This window comes from Heterodontus francisci, chromosome 29 (assembly GCF_036365525.1).
Source record: "Heterodontus francisci isolate sHetFra1 chromosome 29, sHetFra1.hap1, whole genome shotgun sequence".
NCBI classification, from domain to species: domain Eukaryota; kingdom Metazoa; phylum Chordata; class Chondrichthyes; order Heterodontiformes; family Heterodontidae; genus Heterodontus; species Heterodontus francisci.
The window spans coordinates 11,286,603-11,313,724 of NC_090399.1; the positions used below are offsets into that span (position 1 = coordinate 11,286,603).

Genomic DNA, 27,122 nt, shown 5'->3' on the forward strand with positions numbered 1-27,122 from the left:
GACGTCGCTCTTGGCTGGCATACGTTGTCCAGGCCTCGCTGCCGTAGAGCAAGGTACTGAGGACACAGGCCTGATACACTCGGACTTTTGTGTTCCGTGTCAGTGCGCCATTTTCCCACACTCTCTTGGCCAGTCTGGACATAGCAGTGGAAGCCTTACCCATGCGCTTGTTGATTTCTGCATCTAGAGACAGGTTACTGGTGATAGTTGAGCCTAGGTAGGTGAACTCTTGAACCACTTCCAGAGCGTGGTCGCCAATATTGATGGATGGAGCATTTCTGACATCCTGCCCCATGATGTTCGTTTTCTTGAGGCTGATGGTTAGGCCAAATTCATTGCAGGCAGACGCAAACCTGTCGATGAGACTCTGCAGGCATTCTTCAGTGTGAGATGTTAAAGCAGCATCGTCAGCAAAGAGGAGTTCTCTGATGAGGACTTTCCGTACTTTGGACTTCGCTCTTAGACGGGCAAGGTTGAACAACCTGCCCCCTGATCTTGTGTGGAGGAAAATTCCTTCTTCAGAGGATTTGAATGCATGTGAAAGCAGCAGGGAGAAGAAAATCCCAAAAAGTGTGGGTGCGAGAACACAGCCCTGTTTCACACCACTCAGGATAGGAAAGGGCTCTGATGAGGAGCCACCATGTTGAATTGTGCCTTTCATATTGTCATGGAATGAGGTGATGATACTTAGTAGCTTTGGTGGACATAGTGGATAGTGTGGGGATTTATACAGAGACTGGAAATATTACAGGATAGTGTGGGGATTTATGCAGAGACTGGAAATATTACGGGATAGTGTGGGGATTTATACAGAGACTGGAAATATTACGGGATAGTGTGGGGATTTATACAGAGACTGGAAATATTACAGGATAGTGCGGGGATTTATATAGAGATTGGAAATATTACGGGATAGTGTGGGGATTTATGCAGAGACTGGAAATATTACAGGATAGTGTGGGGATTTATACAGAGACTGGAAATATTACGGGATAGTGTGGGGATTTATACAGAGACTGGAAATATTACAGGATAGTGCGGGGATTTATATAGAGACTGGAAATATTACGGGATAGCGTGGGGATTTATGCAGAGACTGGAAATATTACAGGATAGTGTGGGGATTTATACAGAGACTGGAAATATTATGGGATAGTGTGGGAATTTATGCAGAGACTGGAAATATTACAGGATAGTGCAGGGATTTATACAGAGACTGGAAATATTACGGGATAGTGTGGGAATTTATACAGAGACTGGAAATATTACGGGATAGTGTGGGAATTTATACAGAGACTTGAATAATTGCAGGATAGTTCGAGGATTTATACAGAGACTGGAAATATTACAGGATAGTGTGGGGATTTATACAGAGACTGGAAATATTTTAGGATAGTGTGGGGATTTGTACAGAGACTGGAAATATTACGGGATAGTGTGGGAATTTATAGAGAGACTGGAAATTTTACGGGATAGTGTGGGAATTTATACAGAGACTGGAAATATTACAGGATAGTGCGGGGATTTATACAGAGACTGGAAATATTACAGTATAGTGCAGGGATTTATACAGAGACTGGAAATATTACGGGATAGTGTGGGAATTTATACAGAGACTGGAAATATTACAGGATAGTGTGGGAATTTATACAGAAACTGGAAATATTACAGTATAGTGCAGGGATTTATACAGAGACTGGAAATATTACAGGATAGTGTGGGGATTTATACAGAGACTGGAAATATTACAGTATAGTGCGGGGATTTATGCAGAGACTGGAAATATTACAGGATAGTGTGGGGATTTATACAGAGACTGGAAATATTACGGGATTCTTTCTTTTTCTTTTGGGCCTCCTTATCTCGAGAGACAATGGATACGCGCCTGGAGGTGGTCAGTGGTTTGTGAAGCAGCGCCTGGAGTGGCTATAAAGGCCAATTCTGGAGTGACAGGCTCTTCCACAGGTGCTGCAGAGAAATTTGTTTGTTGGGGCTGTTGCACAGTTGGCTCTCCCCTTGCGCCTCTGTCTTTTTTCCTGCCAACTACTAAGTCTCTTCGACTCGCCACAATTTAGCCCTGTCTTTATGGCTGCCCGCCAGCTCTGGCGAATGCTGGCAACTGACTCCCACGACTTGTGATCAATGTCACACGATTTCATGTCGCGTTTGCAGACGTCTTTATAACGGAGACATGGACGGCCGGTGGGTCTGATACCAGTGGCGAGCTCGCTGTACAATGTGTCTTTGGGGATCCTGCCATCTTCCATGCGGCTCACATGGCCAAGCCATCTCAAGCGCCGCTGACTCAGTAGTGTGTATAAGCTGGGGGTGTTGGCCGCTTCAAGGACTTCTGTGTTGGAGATATAGTCCTGCCACCTGATGCCAAGTATTCTCCGAAGGCAGCGAAGATGGAATGAATTGAGACGTCGCTCTTGGCTGGCATACGTTGTCCAGGCCTCGCTGCCGTAGAGCAAGGTACTGAGGACACAGGCCTGATACACTCGGACTTTTGTGTTCCGTGTCAGTGCGCCATTTTCCCACACTCTCTTGGCCAGTCTGGACATAGCAGTGGAAGCCTTACCCATGCGCTTGTTGATTTCTGCATCTAGAGACAGGTTACTGGTGATAGTTGAGCCTAGGTAGGTGAACTCTTGAACCACTTCCAGAGCGTGGTCGCCAATATTGATGGATGGAGCATTTCTGACATCCTGCCCCATGATGTTCGTTTTCTTGAGGCTGATGGTTAGGCCAAATTCATTGCAGGCAGACGCAAACCTGTCGATGAGACTCTGCAGGCATTCTTCAGTGTGAGATGTTAAAGCAGCATCGTCAGCAAAGAGGAGTTCTCTGATGAGGACTTTCCGTACTTTGGACTTCGCTCTTAGACGGGCAAGGTTGAACAACCTGCCCCCTGATCTTGTGTGGAGGAAAATTCCTTCTTCAGAGGATTTGAATGCATGTGAAAGCAGCAGGGAGAAGAAAATCCCAAAAAGTGTGGGTGCGAGAACACAGCCCTGTTTCACACCACTCAGGATAGGAAAGGGCTCTGATGAGGAGCCACCATGTTGAATTGTGCCTTTCATATTGTCATGGAATGAGGTGATGATACTTAGTAGCTTTGGTGGACATAGTGGATAGTGTGGGGATTTATACAGAGACTGGAAATATTACAGGATAGTGTGGGGATTTATGCAGAGACTGGAAATATTACGGGATAGTGTGGGGATTTATACAGAGACTGGAAATATTACGGGATAGTGTGGGGATTTATACAGAGACTGGAAATATTACAGGATAGTGCGGGGATTTATATAGAGATTGGAAATATTACGGGATAGTGTGGGGATTTATGCAGAGACTGGAAATATTACAGGATAGTGTGGGGATTTATACAGAGACTGGAAATATTACGGGATAGTGTGGGGATTTATACAGAGACTGGAAATATTACAGGATAGTGCGGGGATTTATATAGAGACTGGAAATATTACGGGATAGCGTGGGGATTTATGCAGAGACTGGAAATATTACAGGATAGTGTGGGGATTTATACAGAGACTGGAAATATTATGGGATAGTGTGGGAATTTATGCAGAGACTGGAAATATTACAGGATAGTGCAGGGATTTATACAGAGACTGGAAATATTACGGGATAGTGTGGGAATTTATACAGAGACTGGAAATATTACGGGATAGTGTGGGAATTTATACAGAGACTTGAATAATTGCAGGATAGTTCGAGGATTTATACAGAGACTGGAAATATTACAGGATAGTGTGGGGATTTATACAGAGACTGGAAATATTTTAGGATAGTGTGGGGATTTGTACAGAGACTGGAAATATTACGGGATAGTGTGGGAATTTATAGAGAGACTGGAAATTTTACGGGATAGTGTGGGAATTTATACAGAGACTGGAAATATTACAGTATAGTGCAGGGATTTATACAGAGACTGGAAATATTACAGGATAGTGTGGGGATTTATACAGAGACTGGAAATATTACAGTACAGTGCGGGGATTTATACAGAGACTGGAAATATTACAGGATAGTGTGGGGATTTATACAGAGACTGGAAATATTACGGGATAGTGTGGGGATTTATACAGAGACAGGAAATATTACAGGATAGTGTGGGGATTTATACAGAGACTGGAAATATTACGGGATAGTGTGGGGATTTATACAGAGACTGGAAATATTACAGGATAGTGCGGGGATTTATATAGAGACTGGAAATATTACGGGATAGTGTGGGAATTTATGCAGAGACTGGAAATATTACAGGATAGTGCAGGGATTTATACAGAGACTGGAAATATTACGGGATAGTGTGGGAATTCATACAGAGACTGGAAATATTACGGGATAGTGTGGGAATTTATACAGAGACTTGAATAATTACAGGATAGTTCGAGGATTTATACAGAGACTGGAAATATTACAGGATAGTGCGGAGATTTATACAGAGACTGGAAATCTTATAGGATAGTGTGGGGATTTATACAGAGACTGGAAATATTTTAGGATAGTGTGGGGATTTGTACAGAGACTGGAAATATTACGGGATAGTGTGGGAATTTATAGAGAGACTGGAAATATTACGGGATAGTGTGGGAATTTATACAGAGACTGGAAATATTACAGTATAGTGCAGGGATTTATACAGAGACTGGAAATATTACAGGATAGTGTGGGGATTTATACAGAGACTGGAAATATTACAGTACAGCGCGGGGATTTATACAGAGACTGGAAATATTACAGGATAGTGTGGGGATTTATACAGAGACTGGAAATATTACGGAATAGTGTGGGGATTTATACAGAGACAGGAAATATTACAGGATAGTGTGGGGATTTATACAGAGACTGGAAATATTACGGGATAGTGTGAGGATTTATACAGAGACTGGAAATATTACAGGATAGTGCGGGGATTTATATAGAGACTGGAAATATTACGGGATAGTGTGGGGATTTATGCAGAGACTGGAAATATTACGGGATAGTGTGGGGATTTATACAGAGACTGGAAATATTACGGGATAGTGTGGGAATTTATGCAGAGACTGGAAATATTACAGGATAGTGCAGGGATTTATACAGAGACTGGAAATATTACGGGATAGTGTGGGAATTTATACAGAGACTGGAAATATTACGGGATAGTGTGGGGATTTATACAGAGACTGGAAAAATTACGGGATAGTGTGGGGATTAACACAGAGACTGGAAATATTACGGGATAGTGTGGGGATTTATGCAGAGACTGGAAATATTACAGGATAGTGTGGGGATTTATGCAGAGACTGGAAATATTACAGGATAGTGTGGGGATTTATACAGAGACTGGAAATATTACGGGATAGTGTGGGGATTTATACAGAGACTGGAAATATTACAGGATAGTGCGGGGATTTATATAGAGACTGGAAATATTACGGGATAGCGTGGGGATTTATGCAGAGACTGGAAATATTACAGGATAGTGTGGGGATTTATACAGAGACTGGAAATATTACGGGATAGTGTGGGAATTTATGCAGAGACTGGAAATATTACAGGATACTGCAGGGATTTATACAGAGACTGGAAATATTACGGGATAGTGTGGGAATTTATACAGAGACTGGAAATATTACGGGATAGTGTGGGGATTTATACAGAGACTTGAATAATTACAGGATAGTTCGAGGATTTATACAGAGACTGGAAATATTACAGGATAGTGCGGGGATTTATACAGAGACTGGAAATCTTATAGGATAGTGTGGGGATTTATACAGAGACTGGAAATATTTTAGGATAGTGTGGGGATTTGTACAGAGACTGGAAATATTACGGGATAGTGTGGGAATTTATAGAGAGACTGGAAATATTACGGGATAGTGTGGGAATTTATACAGAGACTGGAAATATTACAGGATAGTGTGGGAATTTATACAGAGACTGGAAATATTACAGTATAGTGCAGGGATTTATACAGAGACTGGAAATATTACAGGATAGTGTGGGGATTTATACAGAGACTGGAAATATTACAGTACAGTGCGGGGATTTATACAGAGACTGGAAATATTACAGGATAGTGTGGGGATTTATACAGAGACTGGAAATATTACGGGATAGTGTGGGGATTTATACAGAGACAGGAAATATTACAGGATAGTGTGGGGATTTATACAGAGACTGGAAATATTACGGGATAGTGTGGGGATTTATACAGAGACTGGAAATATTACAGGATAGTGCGGGGATTTATATAGAGACTGGAAATATTACGGGATAGTGTGGGGATTTATGCAGAGACTGGAAATATTACAGGATAGTGTGGTGATTTATACAGAGACTGGAAATATTACGGGATAGTGTGGGAATTTATGCAGAGACTGGAAATATTACAGGATAGTGCAGGGATTTATACAGAGACTGGAAATATTACGGGATAGTGTGGGAATTTATACAGAGACTGGAAATATTACGGGATAGTGTGGGGATTTATACAGAGACTGGAAAAATTACGGGATAGTGTGGGGATTAACACAGAGACTGGAAATATTACGGGATAGTGTGGGGATTTATGCAGAGACTGGAAATATTACAGGATAGTGTGGGGATTTATACAGAGACCGGAAATATTACGGGATAGTGTGGGGATTTATACAGAGACTGGAAATATTACGGGATAGTGTGGGGATTTATACAGAGACTGGAAATATTATGGGATGTTGTGGGGATTTATGCAGAGACTGGAAATATTACAGGATAGTGTGGGGATTTATACAGAGACTGGAAATATTACAGGATAGTGTGGGGATTTATACAGAGACTGGAAATATTACGGGATAGTTCGGGGATTTATACAGAGACTGGAATAATTACAGGATAGTGCGGGGAGTTATACAGAGACTGGAATAATTACAGGATAGTGCAGGGAGTTATACAGAGACTGGAAGTATTACAGTATAGTGTGGGGATTTATACAGGGACTGGAAATATTACAGGGTAGTGTGGGGATTTATACAGAGACTGGAATAATTACAGGATTGTGCGGGGAGTTATACAGAGACTGGAATAATTACAGGATAGTGTGGGGACTTATTCAGAGACTGGAATAATTACAGGATAGTGCAGGGAGTTATACAGAGACTGGAAGTATTACAGTATAGTGTGGGGATTTATACAGGGACTGGAAATATTACAGGGTAGTGTGGGGATTTATACAGAGACTGGAATAATTACAGGATAGTGCGGGGAGTTATACAGAGACTGGAAATATTACAGGATAGTGCAGGGATTTATACAGAGACTGGAAATATTACAGGATAGTGCAGGGATTTATACAGAGACTGGAAATATTACAGGATAGTGTGGGGATTTATACAGAGACTGGAATAATTACAGGATAGTGCAGGGATTTATACAGAGACTGGTATAATTACAGGATAGTGCGGGGATTTATACAGAGACTGGAATAATTACAGGATAGTGCAGGGAGTTATACAGAGACTGGAAATATTACAGGATACTGCGGGGATTTATACAGAGACTGGAAATATTACAGGACAGTGCAGGGATTTATACAGAGACTGGAATAATTACAGGATAGTGTGGGGATTTATACAGCAACTGGAAATTTTACAGGATAGTGTGGGGATTTATACAGAGACTGGAATAATTACAGGATAGTGTGGGGATTTATACAGAGACTGGAAATATTACAGGATAGTGTGGGGATTTATACAGAGACTGGAATAATAACAGGATAGTGTGGGGATTTATACAGAGACTGGAAATATTACAGGATAGTGTGGGGATTTATACAGAGACTGGAATAATTACAGGATAGTGTGGGGATTTATACAGAGACTGGAAATATTACAGGATAGTGCAGGGATTTATACAGAGACTGGAATAATTACAGGATAGTGCGGGGATTTATACAGAGACTGGAAATATTACAGGACAGGGCAGGGATTTATACAGAGACTGGAATAATTACAGGATAGTGCGGGGAGTTATGCAGAGACTGGAAATATCACAGTATTGTGCAGGGATTTATACAGAGACTGGAAATATTACAGGACAGTGCATGGATTTATACAGTGACTGGAATAATTACAGGATAGTGCAGGGATTTATACAGAGACTGGAAATATTACAGGACAGTGCAGGGATTTATACAGAGACTGGAAATATTACAGGATAGTGTGGGGATTTATACAGAGACTGGAATAATTACAGGATAGTGCGGGGATTTATACAGAGACTGGAATAATTACAGGATCGTGCAGGGATTTATACAGAGACTGGAATAATTACAGGATAGTGTGGGGATTTATACAGAGACTGGAATAATTACAGGATAGTGCGGGGATTTATACAGAGACTGGAATAATTACAGGATAGTGTGGGGATTTATACAGAGACTGGAATAATTACAGGATAGTGCAGGGATTTATACAGAGACTGGAATAATTACAGGATAGTGCGGGGGGTTATACAGAGACTGGAATAATTACAGGATAGTGCAGGGATTTATACAGAGACTGGAAATATTACAGGATAGTGCAGGGATTTATACAGAGACTGGAATAATTACAGGATAGTGCAGGGATTTATACAGAGACTGGAATAATTACAGGATAGTGCAGGGATTTATACAGAGACTGGAATAATTACAGGATAGTGTGGGGATTTATACAGAGACTGGAATAATTACAGGATAGTGCAGGGATTTATATAGAGACTGGAAATATTACAGGATAGTGTGGGGATTTATACAGAGACTGGAATAATTACAGGATAGTGCAGGGATTTATACAGAGACTGGAAATATTACAGGATAGTGCAGGGATTTATACAGAGACTGGAAATATTACAGGATAGTGCAGGGATTTATACAGAGACTCGAAATATTACAGGATAGTGCAGGGATTTATACAGAGACTGGAATAATTACAGGATAGTGCGGGGAGTTATACAGAGACTGGAAATATTACAGGATAGTGCGGGGATTTATACAGAGACTGGAATAATTACAGGGTAGTGCAGGGATTTATACAGAGACTGGAAATATTACAGGATAGTGCGGGGAGTTATACAGAGACTGGAAATATTACAGGAAAGTGCAGGGATTTATACAGAGACTGGAAATATTACAGGATAGTGTGGGGATTTATACAGAGACTGGAAATATTACAGGACACTGCAGGGATTTATACAGAGACTGGAATATTTACAGGATAGTGTGGGGATTTATACAAAGACTGGAATAATTACAGGATAGTGCAGGGATTTATACAGAGACTGGAATAATTACAGGATAGTGCGGGGAGTTATACAGAGACTGGAAATATTACAGGACAGTGCAGGGATTTATACAGAGACTGGAAATATTACAGGATAGTGTGGGGATTTATACAGAGACTGGAATAATTACAGGATAGTGCGGGGATTTATACAGAGACTGGAATAATTGTGACATGGGTAGGAAGAGGGATGAGGTACTGAAAGCAGATTTTAGAGAATTAGGTGGAAAATTAAAAAGCAGGGCCTCCAAAGCATTAATCTCAGGATTACTCCCAGTGCCACGTGCTAGTGAGCAAAGGAATAGGAGGGTTGAATGATCAAACATGTGGCTGGAGAATTGACATGGGAGGGAGGGAATCAGATTTCTGAGGCATTGGGACTGGTTCTGGGGCAGGTGGGACCTGTACAAGATGGACGGTCTACACCTGAACAGGACTGAGACTGGGACCAGAACTAATATCTTCGCAGGGAGATTTGTTAGTGCTGTTGGGGATGGTTTAAACTAGATTGGCAGAGGGATGGGAACCTGAGGGCAGATTTAGATAGGACAATTTCCGGCCAGGGAATGGAAGGCAAAAAAATTAGCAAGTGACTCGGAAAGACAGAAAAAGCAAAGGTTAAAAAGTGTACAGCACAGGAATTTGGCAGTGTTGAAGGGTATTTATTTAAATGCAAGTAAATAAAGCAGATGAGCTGATGGGACAGATAGACACATGGCAACACGATATTTTTGCTACAATGGAAACTTGGCTTAAAGTGGGGCAAGAATGGCAGCTCAACATTCCTGGATATAGAGTTTTCAGGCAAGATAGAGAGGGGGCTAAAAAAAAGGAGAGGCGTAGGATTAAAATAAAAGCCAAATACTGCAGATGCTGGAAATCTGGAATAAAAACAAGAAATGCTGGAAATACTCAGCAGGTCTGACAGCATCTGTGGAGAGAGAAGCAGAGTTAACGTTTCAGGTCAGTGACCCTTCATCGGAACTCAGCATTATTGGTTCCGGAATCAATAACAGCAGTGAGGAGGAATGATATGCGAAATGAATCATCAAATGAGACCAAATGGATGCAGATCAGAAATAAAAAAGGGGCAGCCACACTACTAGGAGTGTACTATAGACCCACAAATAGTGAGAGGGAGAGATAGAAGAACAAATATGTAGGCAAATTTCAGAATGTATAAACTATAGGGCAATAATAGTTGGGGATTTCAACTACCCTAATATCAACTGGGATACAAACAGTGTGAAGGGCACAGAGGGCACAAAAGTACTAGATAGTCTGACATCCTTGAAAGTGGATCGATCACCAGGGCCAGATGGATTGCATCTCAGGTTGTTAAAGGAGCCAGGGAGGAAATAGCGGATGTGCTGAGGATTATCTTCAAATCCTCACTGGATATTGGCGAGGTGCCAGAGGATTGGAGGTCTGTGAAAGTTATACCACTGTTTAAAAATGGTGCTAGGGATAAGCCAAATAATTATAGGCTGGTCAGTCTGACCTCGGTGGTGGGTAAATGATTAGAATCAATTCTGAGAGACAGGATAAACTGTCACTTATAAAGACACAGACTGATCAGGGATAGTCAGCATGAATTTGTCAAGAGAAGGTCATGTCTTACTAACTTAATTGAATTCTTTGACGAAGTAACAAGGAGGATTGATGAGGGGAGTGCAGTGGATGTGGTCTACATGGAATTTAGTAAGGCATTTGACAAGGTCCCACATGGCAGACTGGTCAGTAAAATTAAAACCCAAGGGATACAGGGGAATGTGCCAGGTTGGATCCAGAATTGGCTCAGTGACAGGAAGCAAAGGGTAGTATTCGACGGATGTTTTTGTGAATGGAAAGCTGGCATTCCGCAGGGCTCAGTTTTGGGTCCCTTGCTGTTTGTGGTATATATTAATGATTTGGACTTAAATGTGAGAGGTATGATTGGGAAATTTGCCGATGATACAAAAATTGGTCGTGTAGTTGATAATGAAGAGGATAGCTGTAGACTCCAGAATGATATCAATGGTTTGGTCGAGTGGGATGGAAAAGTGGCAAATGGGATTCAATCCAGAGAAGTGTGAGGTAATGCGCTTGTGGAGGGCAAATAAAGCGAGGAGATACATAAAAAAAAACAGGAGGATATTGAGAGGGGTAGAAGAAGTGAGAGACCTTGGAGAGCATGTCCACAGGCCCCTAAAGGTGGTAGGACAGGTAGATAGAGTGGTGAAGAAGGCATATGGAATGGTTTTCTGTATTGGCCGAGGTATAGAATACAAAAGCAGGGATGTAATGCTGGAACTGTATAAAACACTGGTTAGGCCACAGTTGGAGTATTGCATACAGTTCTGGTCGGCACACTACAGGAAGGATATAGTTGCAGTGGAGAGAATGCAGAGGAGATTTACAAGAATGTTGCCAGGGCTTGAAAGTTGCAGCTATGAGGAAAGATTGGATAGGCTAGGATTGTTTTCCTTAGAACTGAGGAGGCTGAGGGGTGACTTAATTGAGGTGTACAAAATTATGAGGGGCCTGGATAGTGTAGACAGGAAGGACCTGTTTCCCCTAGCGGAGATGTCAATTACAGGGGCACAGATTTAAGGTGATTGGTAGAAGGATTAGAGGGGACATGAGGAAAATCTTTTTCACCCAGAGGGTGGTGGGTGTCTGGAATTCACTGCCAGGAATGGTGGTGGAGGCAGAAACCCTCAATTCTTTTAAAATGTACCTGGACGTGCACCTGAAGTGCTGTAACCTGCAAGGCTATGGACCAGGTGCTGGAAGGTGGAATTAGATTGGGTGGCTCGTTTTTGGCCGGCACAGACACGATGGGCTGAATAGCTTCCTTCCGTGCTATAATTTTTCCACGGTTCTCTGGTTCTGAGGTGTAGCTCAAATTGGAAGGAAGTAAAACTGGTAACAGGAGGTAGAAAAGTAGCAAGTGACATGAGAAGACGGGCGAAACAAAGGCATGCATCAACAAGGCTTAGAATGCAGAATAATGTCAAGAAGATAAGGTTATGGGCACTCTACCTGAATGCACACAGCATTCACAACAAGGTAGATAATTTAAAGGCCCAAATAGAGGTAAATGAGTATGATCGTATTGCCATTACGGAAAGGTGGCTGCAGGGTGACCAAGACTGGGAACTAAATATTCGACATTTAGGAAAAAAGGAAAAGGAGGTGGTGTGCTGATAATAAGGGATAGGATTAATACATTAGTAAGGGAGGATCTCAGATTTGAAGAACAAAATGTGGAATCTGTTTGGGTGGAGCTAAGAAACAGCAAAGGTCAGCAAACATTGGTAGGAGTTGTTTATAGGCCACCAAGTAGTAGTGGTAGTGTGGGGCATGGTAATAATCAGGAGATTAGAGAAGCATGTAGCATGGGTAATAGCGTAATCATGGGTGATTTAAATCTGCATATAGACTGGGCAAACCTAATGAGCACTAATGCTGTGGAGGACAAGTTTTTGGACTGTGTTACGAATGGTTTTCTAGACCAGTATGTTGAGGAACAGACTAGAGAACAGGCTATTTTAGATCTAGTATTATGTAATGAGAAAGGCCTAATTAATAATCTTGTTGTAAAAGAACCTTTAGGGATGAGTGACCATAATATGATAGAATTTTACACTATGTTTGAAAGTGAGGGTAGTTGAATCTGAAGCCAGGGTGTTAAATTTGAACAAAGGAAATTATGAAGGTATGAGGAGCAAATTGTCTGAGGTGAATTGGCAAAATACATTAAAAGGTATGACAGTACACAGGCAATGGATAGTCTTTAAAGAAATATTGCATCGTTTACAGCAACTATACATTCCTTCAAGGCACAAAAACCCCAAAAGTAAAGGCAGTCAACTGTGGATAACAAAGGAAGTTAAAGATAGTATAAGATTAAAAGAAAAGGGTGGTAAAGTTGCCAGAAATAGTAGAAAACCTGAGGATTGGGAGGATTTTAGAATACAGCAAAGGAGGACAAAGAAACTGATCAAGAAAGGGTGAATAAAATATGAATGTAAACTAGCTAAAAATATAAAAACAGACTGTAAAAGCTTCCACAGGTACGTAAAAAGGAAATGTTTGACTAAGACAAATGTGGGTCCATTGCAGGCAGAGTCAGGAGAATTTATAATGGGGAATAGAGAAATGGCAGAGAAGCTAAATGATTACTTTGTGTTTGTCTTCACTGAGGAAGATACAAGAAATCTCCCATAATTAGAGATCCAAGGGATTCGGGGGAATGAGGAATTGCAGGAAATTAGCATTAGTAAGAAGGTTGTATTGGAGAAATGAATGGGGCTGAAGGTTGATAAGTTCCCAGGACATGATATTCTACATCCCAAGTTTTGAAAGAGGTAGCTATGGAGATAGTGGAGGCATTGGTGATCATCTTCCAAAAGTCTATAGATTCTGGAGCTGTTCCTGCAGGTTGGAAGGTCGCAAATGTCACCCCACTATTTAAGAAGGGAGGGAGAGAGAAAACAAGGAATTACAGACCAGTTAGCCAGTTAGAATCCATTCTAAAGGATGTGATAAATGGACACTTGGATAATAATGATTTGATTGGGCATAGTCAACATGGATTTATGAATGGGAAATCATGTTTGACGAACCTGTTGAAGTTTTTTGAGGACGTTATGAACAAAATTCATGAGTGGGAGTTAGTGGACATGGTATACTTGGATTTTCAGATAGCTTTTTGATAAAGTCCCCCACAGGAGTGAAGTGATTTATGACTTTAACCCCTTGTAGGGACTAAACCAAATCAGGAGCAAATCTCCAGGAATCTCCTTTAGTCAAGTTCAAAGCAGACAAATTCTCAGACACATATTTGGGTCCAAAGAATTGCACTAGCTTTCCCTCAAAGAAAGAAAACCAACAAAGAATTTTACCATCTTTTGGATAGCCAATGTCCGCTGCAGAATCTTGTATTTTTATACTATTTCTAAAGTCATATGACTTTTGCATTAGATGTGACCTTTCTGTGTTCCCTTTTAAAATCTACATCTTTAATTTAATGTTTTACTGGAATTTGAAGTTTGTGAACTTTTATCTGGTAAAAATGTTGATAATTGTATTTATCTGACCTCTCTTGTTCCCATGAGTACATTCCATTTATTGTTAATTACTCTTTCCGTGGTACCCACAGCAACCTCCGGATCCGACTTGTCTGAACAACAACCCCATAAACCAATTACGTTTTATTGCTACCTCTTACTGAGGTCACACAGGATATTTCAATGTGTGTGTTTACCTTCCAAGTCCCTGGTAACAGAGATTCTATTCTAACAGAGACCTTGAAATTTTGACTCTACCATCTTAAAGGGGAACTTCAGTGAGCTCTGAAAACTAACATTTATTCAATCTTTAACTCTAAGGCATAATACACTAACTATTTCCAAATTCTATTTAATTAAGCCTATTTACTTATATTCCTTCATGGGGGTTGGTCAGCAAAATTAAAGCACATGGGATAGGAGGTAATATACTGGCATGGATTAGGGATTGGTTAACAGGCAGAAAGCAGAGAGTAGGAATAAACGGGTCATTCTCACGTTGGCAGGTTGTGACTACTGAGTTACAGCAGGGATCAGTGCTTGGGCCCCAGCTGTTCACAATATATATCAATGATTTTGATGTGGGGACCAAATGTAGTATTTCCAATTTCGTGGATGACACAAAACTAGGTGGGAATATGTGTTGTGAGGAAGATGCAAAGTGGCTTCAAGGGGATTTAGAAAGACTTAGTGGGCTGAATTTTACGAGTGCACCGCAGTTTGCATTGGCGCACTCTAATGGCGCTGTGCATCCCGTGCGGATGCATCACCCTGAGCCCCTGCGATATTATGCGCGGGTGCTCATCTAAATAGAGGGGGCGGAGCAGCCTCCGCCGATGACGTAGAGGGGACCACGTCCCCAGCAATGGCAACCGGCACCACCGCGCATTTTTATAGGGCCTTAGGCCCTTCAGCAAAAGTTTACTAATTAAAGTTGTACCAATGTTTAATTTTATTAAATAAAAAATGTTGTGATGGAGGCCCCTCCCCAACACGCCAGTCATCATTTCATTGCCCGAATAGGCTTTATCAAATACCCAAACTTTCCCCCCAACATTCAATCTTTTGCCCTTCAACCCCTTCCCATCATCCCCACATCCAATCAAAAGTGTTTTCCCCGCTCCTCCACCCCTCCTGCCCTGTAAATTTTATTCCTCCCCCCTCCCCACCAGGTTCTCGCACGGAAGGCGAATGGAGGCCCAAAGATTGGCGTGGGACAGCCTCCGCCTGCAGGTAAGTTAATTTTTTTTCATTAGGGTTCATTTTAATTTGGAGATGAAGGGCCCGCTGCCTGGCGTCGGGGGGCTGCACCGAGGTCCTGCCGCCACCGGCAATATGCGGCGGGCCCTTCTCGACGTCGCGGGTTGAGGCGGGCCTCTCCCTGCGGAATATTTCCGGCCTGCCGTGCCGCGACTGGAGATTTATTCTCGATGTTTACTGCGATAAAAAGCTAAGACTTGCTTTCTTTTTTAAAGCACCTTTCATCATCTCATGACACCCTAAACACGTTACAGCCAATGAATTACTGTTGAAGTGTGGTGAATGTTGTAAGGCAGGAGCCAAGTTGCACCCAGCTCACTCCACCCTGCCCCAGTCCCTACAGTAGTATGGTATCTGAGCAGATCTGTCTTCATACAGTTGGTTAAGGTGTCAACGTTGGCTGAAATAGACGAGGTGAAGCTCTCCTGCCTTTCTTCAAAACAGCCAGCGTGAGTTCTTTCACCTCCACCTGAGCGGGCAGATGGACCTTTGGTTTAACGTTACCTCCGACAGCGCAGTGCAGCGCTCACTCAGTAATGGCCGTCGGGCTTGCCAGCTTAGAATCAGCGTGGTCTCTGAAGGGGCATCTTGAACCCACAACCTGCAGCGTCGAAGCCGGGGGAAGTGTTTTGCTGCAATGCTCCTGTCATCATTGTGTGTTGGGCAGGCCCGATGGGTCAGCTAGAGTTCTCCTTCCTGTCACCTCTGTACAACAGTGTGGCCGGGAGGCTCTGACACATACAGGAAGCTAACTTAATTCACTCCAAGCTGCAGCCATTCACCTTCCCCTCGATTTCATTCAAGTTCACTTCCTTCTAACAGTTTCAGCCACGGATCGAAAAATAACCTTTCCTATTGCTGTGTTTTATTTTTAATAAGTTTCTTCTCTTTGCTACTGTACTTTTTAAAAAATTCCATGAATGTTCTCACCACACGATCCAGATATTTAAATGAAGCAACAGGATTTCCCCCTGGTCTGAGCAGACGGTCCTTCACACGGCCTGGTGGAGGGAGCTGATTTTCCTGTAGCAGAGCTATTGGACAGACTGGGAAACTGCAGAGGCAGGAAAATCAGGCAGCTGGGGGGAGGGGGTTGGGGGGGGGAGGGCGGGGTGAGTGTACTCTCAGCAGGCCAGCCCAGTTTGCCGTTATTTCAATGCAGCGTGCAGTAAAACCTGCTGCCTCCATTAGGGGCATCTTTCCCAACCTTCTTCCTTCTTTTCATGCACTCACTGCACTTTTAGCATAACAAAGATCTAAAGGGAGGAGAGAGAGGCAGAGAGGTTTAGGGAGGGAATTCCAGAGCTTGGGACCGAGGTAACTGAAGGTGCGGCCACCAATGGTAAAGCAATTAAAAATCAGGGACGCTCAAGAGGCCAGAATTAGAGGAACGCAGATATCTTGCAGGGTCGTGAGGCTGGAGGAGATTACAGAGATAGGGAGGGGCGAGGCCATGGAGGGATTTGAAAACAAAGATGAGAATTGTAAGATCAAGGCATTGCCGGACTTAAAGCCATTGTCAGTCAGTGAGCACAGGGAGTGATGGATGAATGGGACGAGTTAGGATAAAGGGAATAGAGTTTTGTGGACGAGATTAAATTTATGGAGGGTGGAATGAGGGAGGCCGGCCAAGAGTGCGTTGCGCCTTCCTCCGAGTGGAGTGAGGTCAAGCTAGCGGAATAAAAAATGTCCCTCCATCTCAAATTGGATCGACAGCAATGTTAACTTTGCGGGAGCTGCCGCCTTTTAATTCTGGTGTACAGAGCATTGCCTCTGTCACCTGTGTAGGTGGCATTGCAATTGCCTGTTGCCATGCCAATGAATTTAACAACAACAACGTGCATTGATGTAGTGCTTTTAATGTAGTTAAACCCTCCCAAGGCATTTCACAGGAGCAATTACTAATCAATATTTGACAACGAGCCACATTACAACACTGGGCCTACATTGCAACATTGACCACACTTCAAAAGTACTTCATTGGCTGTAAAGCGTTTCGGGCCGTCCTGAGATGGTGGAAGGTGCTATATAAATGCAAGTCTCTCTCTTTATAAGGAGATATTAGGACGTGTGACCAAAAGCATGGCCAAAGAGGTAGGTTTTAAGGAGCATCTCAAAGGAGGAGAGTGAGGTAGAGAGGTGGAGAGGTTTAGGGAGAGAATTCCAGAGCTTAGGGCCTAAACGGAGGATAGGTTATTGGGGTGAATTTCAGGAGGCGGCCATGCCAACATTTGGGGCTTGGCACCGTGTCCACACATCATTAGGGATGAGTGGGTAACCTGCCCTCAGTTATCCAGAACACATTGGCAATGTGTGAGATTCCATAGTTTATAAATTCACTCCATAGCCTTGCCCGTTTCATGGAACCCCTGTTTTAGTGCGTGAGGAAAAGGGTTTCTTATTCAGCAAGACTTGGAAACATAGGAAATAGGATCAGGAGTAGGCCATTTGGCCCCTGTAGCCTGCTCCTCCATTCCCTGCAGGCTGGTCTGATTCAAATTGGCCCCCGGTGTTTTTTTGATTTCAGTGGAAATAAAATTCAGGGGCGGGGATGGGTGTTTTATATAATGGTGGGCAACCTGCAAAGGCTTAGATGACAATTTGAAAGTCTAGCCCGCCCTGACTCCCTTGCCAGGTCTTTCCATAAAGACAGATTGCCCTGTCTGCCAGTGACTGCCAGCTTGGGACCAGGAACAGGAACCCTGAGCAAACCTGTTGAGAACATCCCTACAACTAAACTGAGCCAACACAGCACAGGCCAGGGGTGGAGCCTGGGTTCTAGGCCTCAGGATAACACTAGATCATACACTTACCCACCCCAGCTGCCTGGTTACCTCAACATACGTTGTCCTTTTTCTTAAATTTTTGGATGGGATTTACCCTTTTCTTTCCCCTGGGTCAGTGAGTTTGGCAATGAGTCACGGCAGTGGGTTCAAACCGGTGAAGGATCGATTTGGGGGCTGATGTCATGCTGCGAGCCACACATGAAGTGGACCATTGAAGCGCAGTCGGGGCTGTAACGTGGCTCACAGCAAGATCCCACAGGTTGCGGCGAGACGGATGATCGGATCAGCCATGTTTTTTTATAAGCGTTGTTGGTTGAAGGACCAACATTGGCCTTGGACACCGGGGAGAATTCTCCCGCCCTTCTTCAAAATAGCGGCCTCCTGAGAGGGCAGACCGAGGGGACTCGGTTTAGCGTCTCGTCCAAAAGACAGCACCTCCGACAGCGCCGCACACCTTCAGTACGGCACTGGGATTGGTAGCCTGGAATTTCGTGCTCAAGCCTCTGGAGTGGGATTTGAACCCCCAACCTTCTGACTGAGCAGCGCGAGAGTGTTGCTGATTAAGTTCAGAATGTGAAAGGTGCGATGCAGAAGGCTTTAAAAAAAACAATTTGATAAATCCTCCCTGCAGATAGTGACAGGCATGTGTGTGTGTGAATGCGTGTGTGCATATATTTATAAATGATTGAAGTGCTTTTCCTCTCCAGCTTGTGTGGGTACTCTCCTCAACTTACCACCAACTATCCTCAAAGCTGCAAGTTCAATCAAACATTCAAATTGTCAAGACCGCGTTTGACTCAACACTTCACCCACACACGAGGAAGAGGCTTTCGCTGCGATCAAATTTTTTTTTTTTTAAATGGGCCAGTGTCAAACAAATAAATGAAAAAGAAAGGACAGGCACTGCTCATTCGAAGATATCCACTGCCCACTTTGCACTAGTCCCCTCCTACTGGGGAAATCCATTAGCTGGGCTGAACCGGGGGAATTCAGTACAAACAGTAGTGCCTGTGCACTTTGGAACATCATTACTGCAGCAGGCTAGCTGGACTAGGAGCCCTTTGAAATCTCTCCAGGAGTCACAACACGAAAAGCTCTGAGCTCTGGCTGGGGGTGGAGGTGTCTGACTTAGCGTAGCAGTGCCCTGTGTACCTGAGGGGGGGGTGGTACACACATCCACTTCCCTCCACTCTCTCCCCCTCCACCCCTCATCCCCCCCACCCTTGCTGCCCTTGCACCCTTGGCGTGATGGCGGAACCCAAGCCGAAGATGGTGCTGATGCTGTACCTGTGGTGTGCCGCGCTGACGGTGAGCTTTCTTGGGATGTCGTGTTACATGGTGACCAGCAGCGGCTGGAGGAAGGTAAGTGGCATTCTTATATTCTTCTATAATAAAAGCAAAATACTGCAGATGCTGGAAATCTGAAATAGAAACAAAAAGTGCTGGAAATACTCAGCAGGTCTGGCAGCATCTGTGGAGAGAGAAGCTGAGTTAATGTTTCAGGTCAATGACCTTTCTCCAGTTCTGATGAAAGATCACTTACCTGAAACGTTAACTCTGCTTCTCTCTCCACAGATGCTGCCAGACCTGCTGAGTATTTCCAGCACTTTTTGTTTTTATTTCTTATATTCTTCTTTTCGGCTGAGAATGCTCCTCTCCCTCCCCGGTTTTCACCCCTCCATTCCACCTCACTGAGCCCCCTCCCCCACTTAATTGAGTCGTGGATTCATAGAGTTATACAGCACAGAGAAATCTCGCCTTCCTGCCGCCAAACTCCCGGGAGCCAAAATATTTCCACCTCTGCGTCTGAGATGAATCTCGGGGGAATAAAGGAAGTCTTACTTATCTATTACCTCTTGACCAGTCTTAGGGCATCCCATAGTGCACTACAACCATTGAGTAGATTATCTGAAGAGTCGTCACTGTCGTAATGCAGAAACATGACAGCCAATTTGTGCACGGCAAGATCCCACAAACAGCAATGTGATGATGACCAGATCATCTGTTTCTTTTTTTTCAGTGATGATAGTTGAGAGATAAATATTGGCCCCAGCCCACCAGGGAGAGCTCCCATGCTCCTCTCCGTAAACTGTGATCATGTGATCGTTGCGTCCGAACTGAGAGGGCAGACGAGGACCAAGGTTTAACGTCTCATCTAAAAGATGGCCCAGCGGACAGTGCAGCACCTCCACAGTACTGCCCCTCTGACAGTGCAGCGCTTCCTCAGTACTGCACCTCTGACAGTGCAGCACTCCCTCAGTACTGTCCCTCTGACAGTGCAAAGCTCCCTCAATACTGCCCCTCTGACAGTGCAAAGCTCTCTCAGTAATGCCCCGCCGACAGTGCAGCACTTCCACAGTACTGCCCCTCTGACAGTGCCGCACTCCCTCAATACTGACCCTCAGACAGTGCAGCATTCCTTCAGTATTGATCCTCTGACAGTGCAGCACTCCCTCAGTACTGACCCTCAGACAGTGCTGCGCTTCCTCAGTACTGCCCTCTAACAGTGCAGCACTCCCTCAGTACTGATCCTCTGACAGTGCAGCACTCCCTCAATACTGACCCTCAGACAGTGCAACATTCTCTCAGTACTGACCCTCTGACAGTGTAGCACTCCCTCAGTACTGACCCTCTGACAGTGCAGCACTCCCTCAGTACTGACCCTCTGACAGTGCAGCATTCCTTCAGTACTGATCCTCTGACAGTGCAGCACTCCCTCAGTACTGACCCTCAGACAGTGCAACATTCTCTCAGTACTGACCCTCAGACAGTGCAGCGCTCCCTCAGTACTGCCCTCTAACAGTGCAGCACTCCCTCAGTACTGACCCTCTGACAGTGCAGCACTCCCTCAGTACTGACCCTCAGACAGTGCAGCACTCCTTCAATACTGACCCTCAGACAGTGCAACATTCTCTCAGTACTGACCCTCTGACAGTGCAGCACTCCCTCAGTACTGACCCTCAGACAGTGCAACATTCTCTCAGTACTGACCCTCTGACAGTGCAGCACTCCCTCTGTACTGACCCTCTGACAGTGCAGCATTTCTTCAGTACTGATCCTCTGACAGTGCAGTGCTCCCCCAATACTGATCCTCAGACAGTGGAGCATTCTCTCAGTACTGCCCCTCTGACAGTACAGTGCTCCCTCAGTACTGCCCCTCCGATGGTGCAGTGCTCCCTCATTACTGTCCCTCCGACAATACAGCACTCTCTCAGTACTGAGCCTCTGACAGTGCAGCACTCTCTCAGTACTGAGTCTCTGACAGTGCAGCACTCCCTCAGGACTGAACCTCTGACAGTGCAGCACTCCCTCAGTACTGAGTCTCTGACAGTGCAGCATTCCTTCAGTACTGAGTCTCTGACAGTGCAGCATTCCCTCAGTACTGAGTCTCTGACAGCGCAGCACTCTCTCAGTACTGAGCCTCTGACAGTGCAGCACTCCCTCAGTACTGAGTCTCTGACAGTGCAGCATTCCTTCAGTACTGAGTCTCTGACAGTGCAGCACTCTCTCAGTACTGAGCCTCTGACAGTGCAGCACTCTCTCAGTACTGCACTGCAGTGTCAGCCTGGTTTTTGTGCTGATGGGCTGAATTTTATTCGCGCACCACACATCGCGGTGACGCGCTTTGTACTCGGCGGCATTCCGATCCGGAAGCGCTGCCACTGAGCCCCCACGATATTTCACGCGGGTGCTCATTTAAATAAGGGGGGCAGAGCGGCCGCCCCCAATGACTTGGAGAGGGCGGCCTTTGCGTCCCCAGCAACGACGTCCGGCACCAACGTGCAGGCGCCATTTTTAAAGGGCTTCAAGCCCTTAGAAGCAATTTAAATGTTTAAAGGGACAGGTTTGTTTAAACATCGAAATAAAAATCTGTGCACACCTGCAATTCCCTCTCCCACCCCCACAATGAATAAACAATTAATTTTTTGTCCTATTTCCCCCCCAAAAAGTGAGTTCTCACTCATGATCTTCCCCCCACCCCCACAAATTTTATTGCCTTTGACCCTAAACCCCTTCCCACCTCCCTCGCAGCCAATTGGAGTGGTTTTCACCGTTTCCTCACCCCCTCCTACCCTGATAATTTCGCTCCACCCCCCCCTCCTTCTTGGACTTCTTGGCGTCGTGGGTGGTGGCGGGCCTCTTCCGCAAGCATTTTACGGGACCCCCCCTCCCGCCCACGCCGCCCACGCCCCCCCCGCCGACGACCCCCCGACGTCGAGGACTGGTAAAATCCAGCCCGACGTCTCTGCAGTGCCAGGTATGAACCGATGTCTTTGTGACCGGGGATGACGGTGCTACCCGCTGAGCCTTGGCTCAGTAATGTGCGAGTCTGGGCTGTGTGGGTGAGAACTGAATCTTCAGCATCTCATTGGTCAGCGGCCAGCTGAATATCATGGGGAGGTTTGCGTGCCATATCTCCTTATGCGGCTCAGTGCCACATTTTATTTGATAATCGCTCCTGTGAACAGAAGGATGTTTTATAATGCTAAAGGCACCATGTAAATATAATTTGTTGTTGTTGAAAATGTTGGATACACACAGTATTTTGACTGCCCCGATGATATTTCTCCCGGGTTTCACTTGCAGCAGTGTCTGTGATATGAATCTTTCATTCTTGGAGACTCCAGCTTGGAGCCTTGACACAGAGTAATGATTGCAATGAGTCTATGAGGTCTTGGTTGCACTGCAGCTACCAGCCTGAAAAAGAGCTGCAAATGTGGCCTCAGCAGACCCGAGTTATACTGCAGGCCGAGCTGAATCTGCTGAGCGCTGTGGCACAGTGGCCACTCCAGTTCTGTAGGCTGGCCCTGAGCCATTAACAACAGGAAGAGGCTGGGTGCTGTCCCTCTCTCACACACAAGCACGCGCGCAAACACATAAATTCCTGACAGTCTCTGAGTGAAAGAAAGATTTTTTAAAATTCCCAGCCTTTTTTTTCACACAATCTTCAGACTGATCTGGAGTCACTCTGCAGCCTGTGTGAACTCAAAATAGCGCGAGGCTAACTCCTGTAATGGGGAGGCGGTCACAATGTTTGGCGTTAGTGCACTTGATCAGGACTTTTGGGTGGCACAGTGGTTAGCACCGCAGCCTCACAGCTCCAGCGACCCGAGTTCAATTCTGGGTACTGCCTGTGCGGAGTTTGCAAGTTCTCCCTGTGTCTGCGTGGGTTTTCGCCGGGTGCTCCGGTTTCCTCCCACATGCCAAAGACTTGCAGGCTGATTGGTAAGTTGGCCATTGTAAATTGCCCCCAGTGTAGGTAGGTGGTAGGGAATATGGGATTACTGTAGGGTTAGTATAAATGGGTGGTTGTTGGTCGGCACAGACTCGGTGGGCCGAAGGGCCTGTTTCAGTGCTGTATCTCTAAATAAATTAATTCACAGGCTGTGAGTATCTGTGCCAAGGCCAGCATTCATCACCCATGCCTAACTGCCCTTGAGAAGGTGGTGGTGAGCCACCTTCTTGAATAAAACTGAGTGACTTGCTTAGACCATTTCAGAGGGGCAGTTAAGAGTTAACCACATTGCTGTGGGTCTGGAGTCACATGTAGGCCAGACCAGGTAAGGACAGCAGATTTCCTTCCCTCAAGGACATTAGTGAACCAGATGGGTCTTTACAAGTATAGATAGTTTCATGGCGCCATAACCGAGCCTAGCTTTTTATTCCATATTTTATTTCACTAAGTTTTAATTCCTCAGCCGTCGTGGTGAGATTTGAACTCCTGTTCGTAGATCATTAGTCTAGGCCTCTGGCTTGCAAGCCCAGTCACCTCGACGCTACTGTAGAGTCGTCGTCCCCACCGCTTGCGTGATGTCACACATCCAGATCGGCTCCCGCGTGTGCGGCACGAGTCGTCATAAGTGCGAGCAACAGCAATTGCTCTATCAGCAAGATTTTGTTTGATGAATATCGATGTAATTTCGGTAATACTTTCCCAGAAGAAGACTGTTGTGATGATTTCATAACATAGTCAATTGTTTCAAATAAACGTGTTGTCTTGTAGTATTGATATTTACAATATGAAAATGGCTAGCCTTTTGTTTCTGGCATGAATTAACAATTTGCTTATGATATTTAATTTTAAAAAGTTATTACATTTCAGTAGTGAAAAGCAGCAAGCTGTTTCTGATCTCCATAAATAGCAGCACCATTCTTTGCATTCATTCTGATGCGGTTTTTTGTGGTGGCAAGCAAGAGTAGGTGGGGTCGGACCAGAAGGTGATCTGCAGGCTTTTTTGTTCCGCCTAAGTGGTCCACGGACAAGAGAGCTGGAGAACCGCTGCTATACACCATCAAACGAGACTGAACAGGATGTTGACATATATCCTCGGAAGAAGAAACGCGAAGCAGAATTAGAGAGAGAGAGAGAGAGAGAGAAGTGAGTGAGAACAGCAGAGAAAAGAGAAAGTGTGAAGAAATATAAAACAGACAAAAGAGGGGGTGAGTTAGCGAAACTGAGAAAGTGGAGAAGAGAGAGGCAGAGGTAGTAAAACAGAAAGTGGAGAAGAGAGAGGCATACTGGAGTGAACTGAAAGAACAGAGTGAAAAGAGATGTGGGGATAGAGGAATGGGGAAAGGAAAGTGGGCAGATACAGGCAAAATGAGAGATGAAAAAGAGAGTAAGAAGACAAGAGGTCAATAAGCAGGAAGATAGAAGGGAGAGCAGAGAAAAAGTGGAAGTAAAAAGGGGGACAGAGAGAGAAGAGGAAAAGAACAGAGGAAGGAAACAGATTGAGGTGGCAATTGGAGGGGGCAGGAAGACACAAAAAGAAAGAAGAGGTTGGGAAACAAAACAGAAAGAGAGAAACAAGAACGGCGAGTGGAAAGAGAAAATAAAAGAGTGAGGAGAGAGAGAGACACTTTCCTAGTGGCAGAGTCCTGATTCCCATATCTCTCAATCCCTCACTTTCTGCCCCTATATCCCATGCCAGCATTAGGTGCGATAGTTAATTCTGCTAAGCAATCCCAGGTCCCAATTATGTCCCATCAGACAGTTGAATGATTTGATTCCTTGAAGTTCAGAATCTGAAATATTTAAAAAGATTTATTTCAACACTGCTGGATCTGGATAGAACCAGTCTTGACAAACAACCCAGCTTCCAGGATATTGTAACGTTACTACATTGAAATGCCTCCTGAATTTCATAAAAAACAGTCAAGGCATGAGCAGAGGCCATTCAGCCCATCAGATACTGCCTCCTGGTACTCAAACTCTCTCAGTCCAGGTTTAAACCATCATTTAAACACCACTACAGCATAGCAACATAGGAAAAGGAGAGGCCATTCAACCCCTCGAGCTTGTTCCACCATTCAGTGAGATCTTGGATGACGGTCTGTATCCTATCCCCATTTACCTGCCTTGGCTCCATATCCCTCAATGCCCTTAGCTAGAAAAAAAATCTATCGATCTGAGATCTCAAATTCTTAATTGAGCTAGCATCTATTGCTTTTTGTGGGAGAGAGTTCCACACTTATATCACCCTTAGTGTATCAAATGCTTATCCACATTTCCCTTCACAGATGCTGTTGGGTCTGTCTCGACTGCTCTGTGAGGAGAACATCTCTATACCCTTAATTACTGGCTGGACAAACAGCGGCGATTTAAATTAACATTCAGAATCCACTCATCCCTGCCTGCTTTCTCTGTATTCCGTCTGCCTGATACATCCAATAGCCACAGGCAAGAGCAGGACATTCAGGCCCAGTGTCTTAGGCTCTAGCCTAGCACCTTCAAGCCCAGTTCCTTAGGCTCTAGACTAGCACATTCAGGCCCAGTGTCTTAGGCTCTAGATTAGCACATTCAGGCCCAGTGTCTTAGGCTCTAGGCTAGCACATTCAAACCCAGTGTCTTAGGCTCTAGACTAGCACATTCAGGCCCAATGTCTTAGGCTCTAGACTAGCACATTCAAGCCCAGTGTCTTAGGCTCTAGACTAGCACATTCAAGCCCAGTGTCTTAGGCTCCAAACTAGCACATTCAGGCCCAGTGTCTTAGGCTCTAGACTAGCATATTCAGGCCCAGTGTCTTAGGCTCTAGACTAGCACATTCAAGCCCAGTGTCTTAGGCTCCAAACTAGCACATTCAGGCCCAGTGTCTTAGGCTCTAGACTAGCATATTCAGGCCCAGTGTCTTAGGCTCTAGACTAGCACATTCAGGCCCAGTGTCTTAGGCTCTAGGCTAGCACATTCAGGCCCAGTGTCTTAGGCTCTAGACTAGCACATTCAAGCCCAGTGTCTTAGGCTCTAGACTAGCACATTCAGGCCCAGTGTCTTAGGCTCTAGATTAGCATATTCAGGCCCAGTATCTTAGGCTCTCGACTAGCACATTCAGGCCCAGAGTCTTAGGCTCTAGACTAGCACATTCAGGCCAAGTGTCTTAGGCTCCGCTGCCCTAACTTGGCAGTTTATTCTTATCCTTTTTATTATCTTATCGTTGTCTTTTTTTTCCTTCCATGGAAACAGATGTGGGAGGCTGATGTGCGGCGAGTGCAGAACTTTTTCTGTACTTGCCTGGGAGCCAAGGTTCACTTGGAACACGTACATCACCCGCCGGTTTGACAGGCTCCTCTCAGTGTCTTGCTGCAGTCGTTCAGTGGTTACGGTGGGCAGCTGTCCAAGTTCAGATTGTGCGGAGGGAATGATGTCAGTATCTTATCAGTCAACTGCAGGCCTTCAGCCTTTACGAAAAGCATCGAGATTTTTG

General features: G+C 44.6%; 1 protein-coding gene across 1 annotated transcript in view; it reads left to right on the top strand.

Moving 5' to 3' along the window:
* The first annotated feature begins 19,460 nt into the window (after positions 1–19,460).
* Positions 19,461–27,122, top strand: part of LOC137345920 (lymphotoxin-alpha-like) — a 130,447-nt gene continuing 122,785 nt past the window's right edge. Inside the window, exon 1 of the mRNA XM_068009166.1 lies at positions 19,461–19,782. Coding sequence (XP_067865267.1) covers positions 19,669–19,782 — 114 coding nt within the window. The 5' untranslated portion in view covers positions 19,461–19,668. The remainder of the gene's footprint in view (positions 19,783–27,122) is intronic.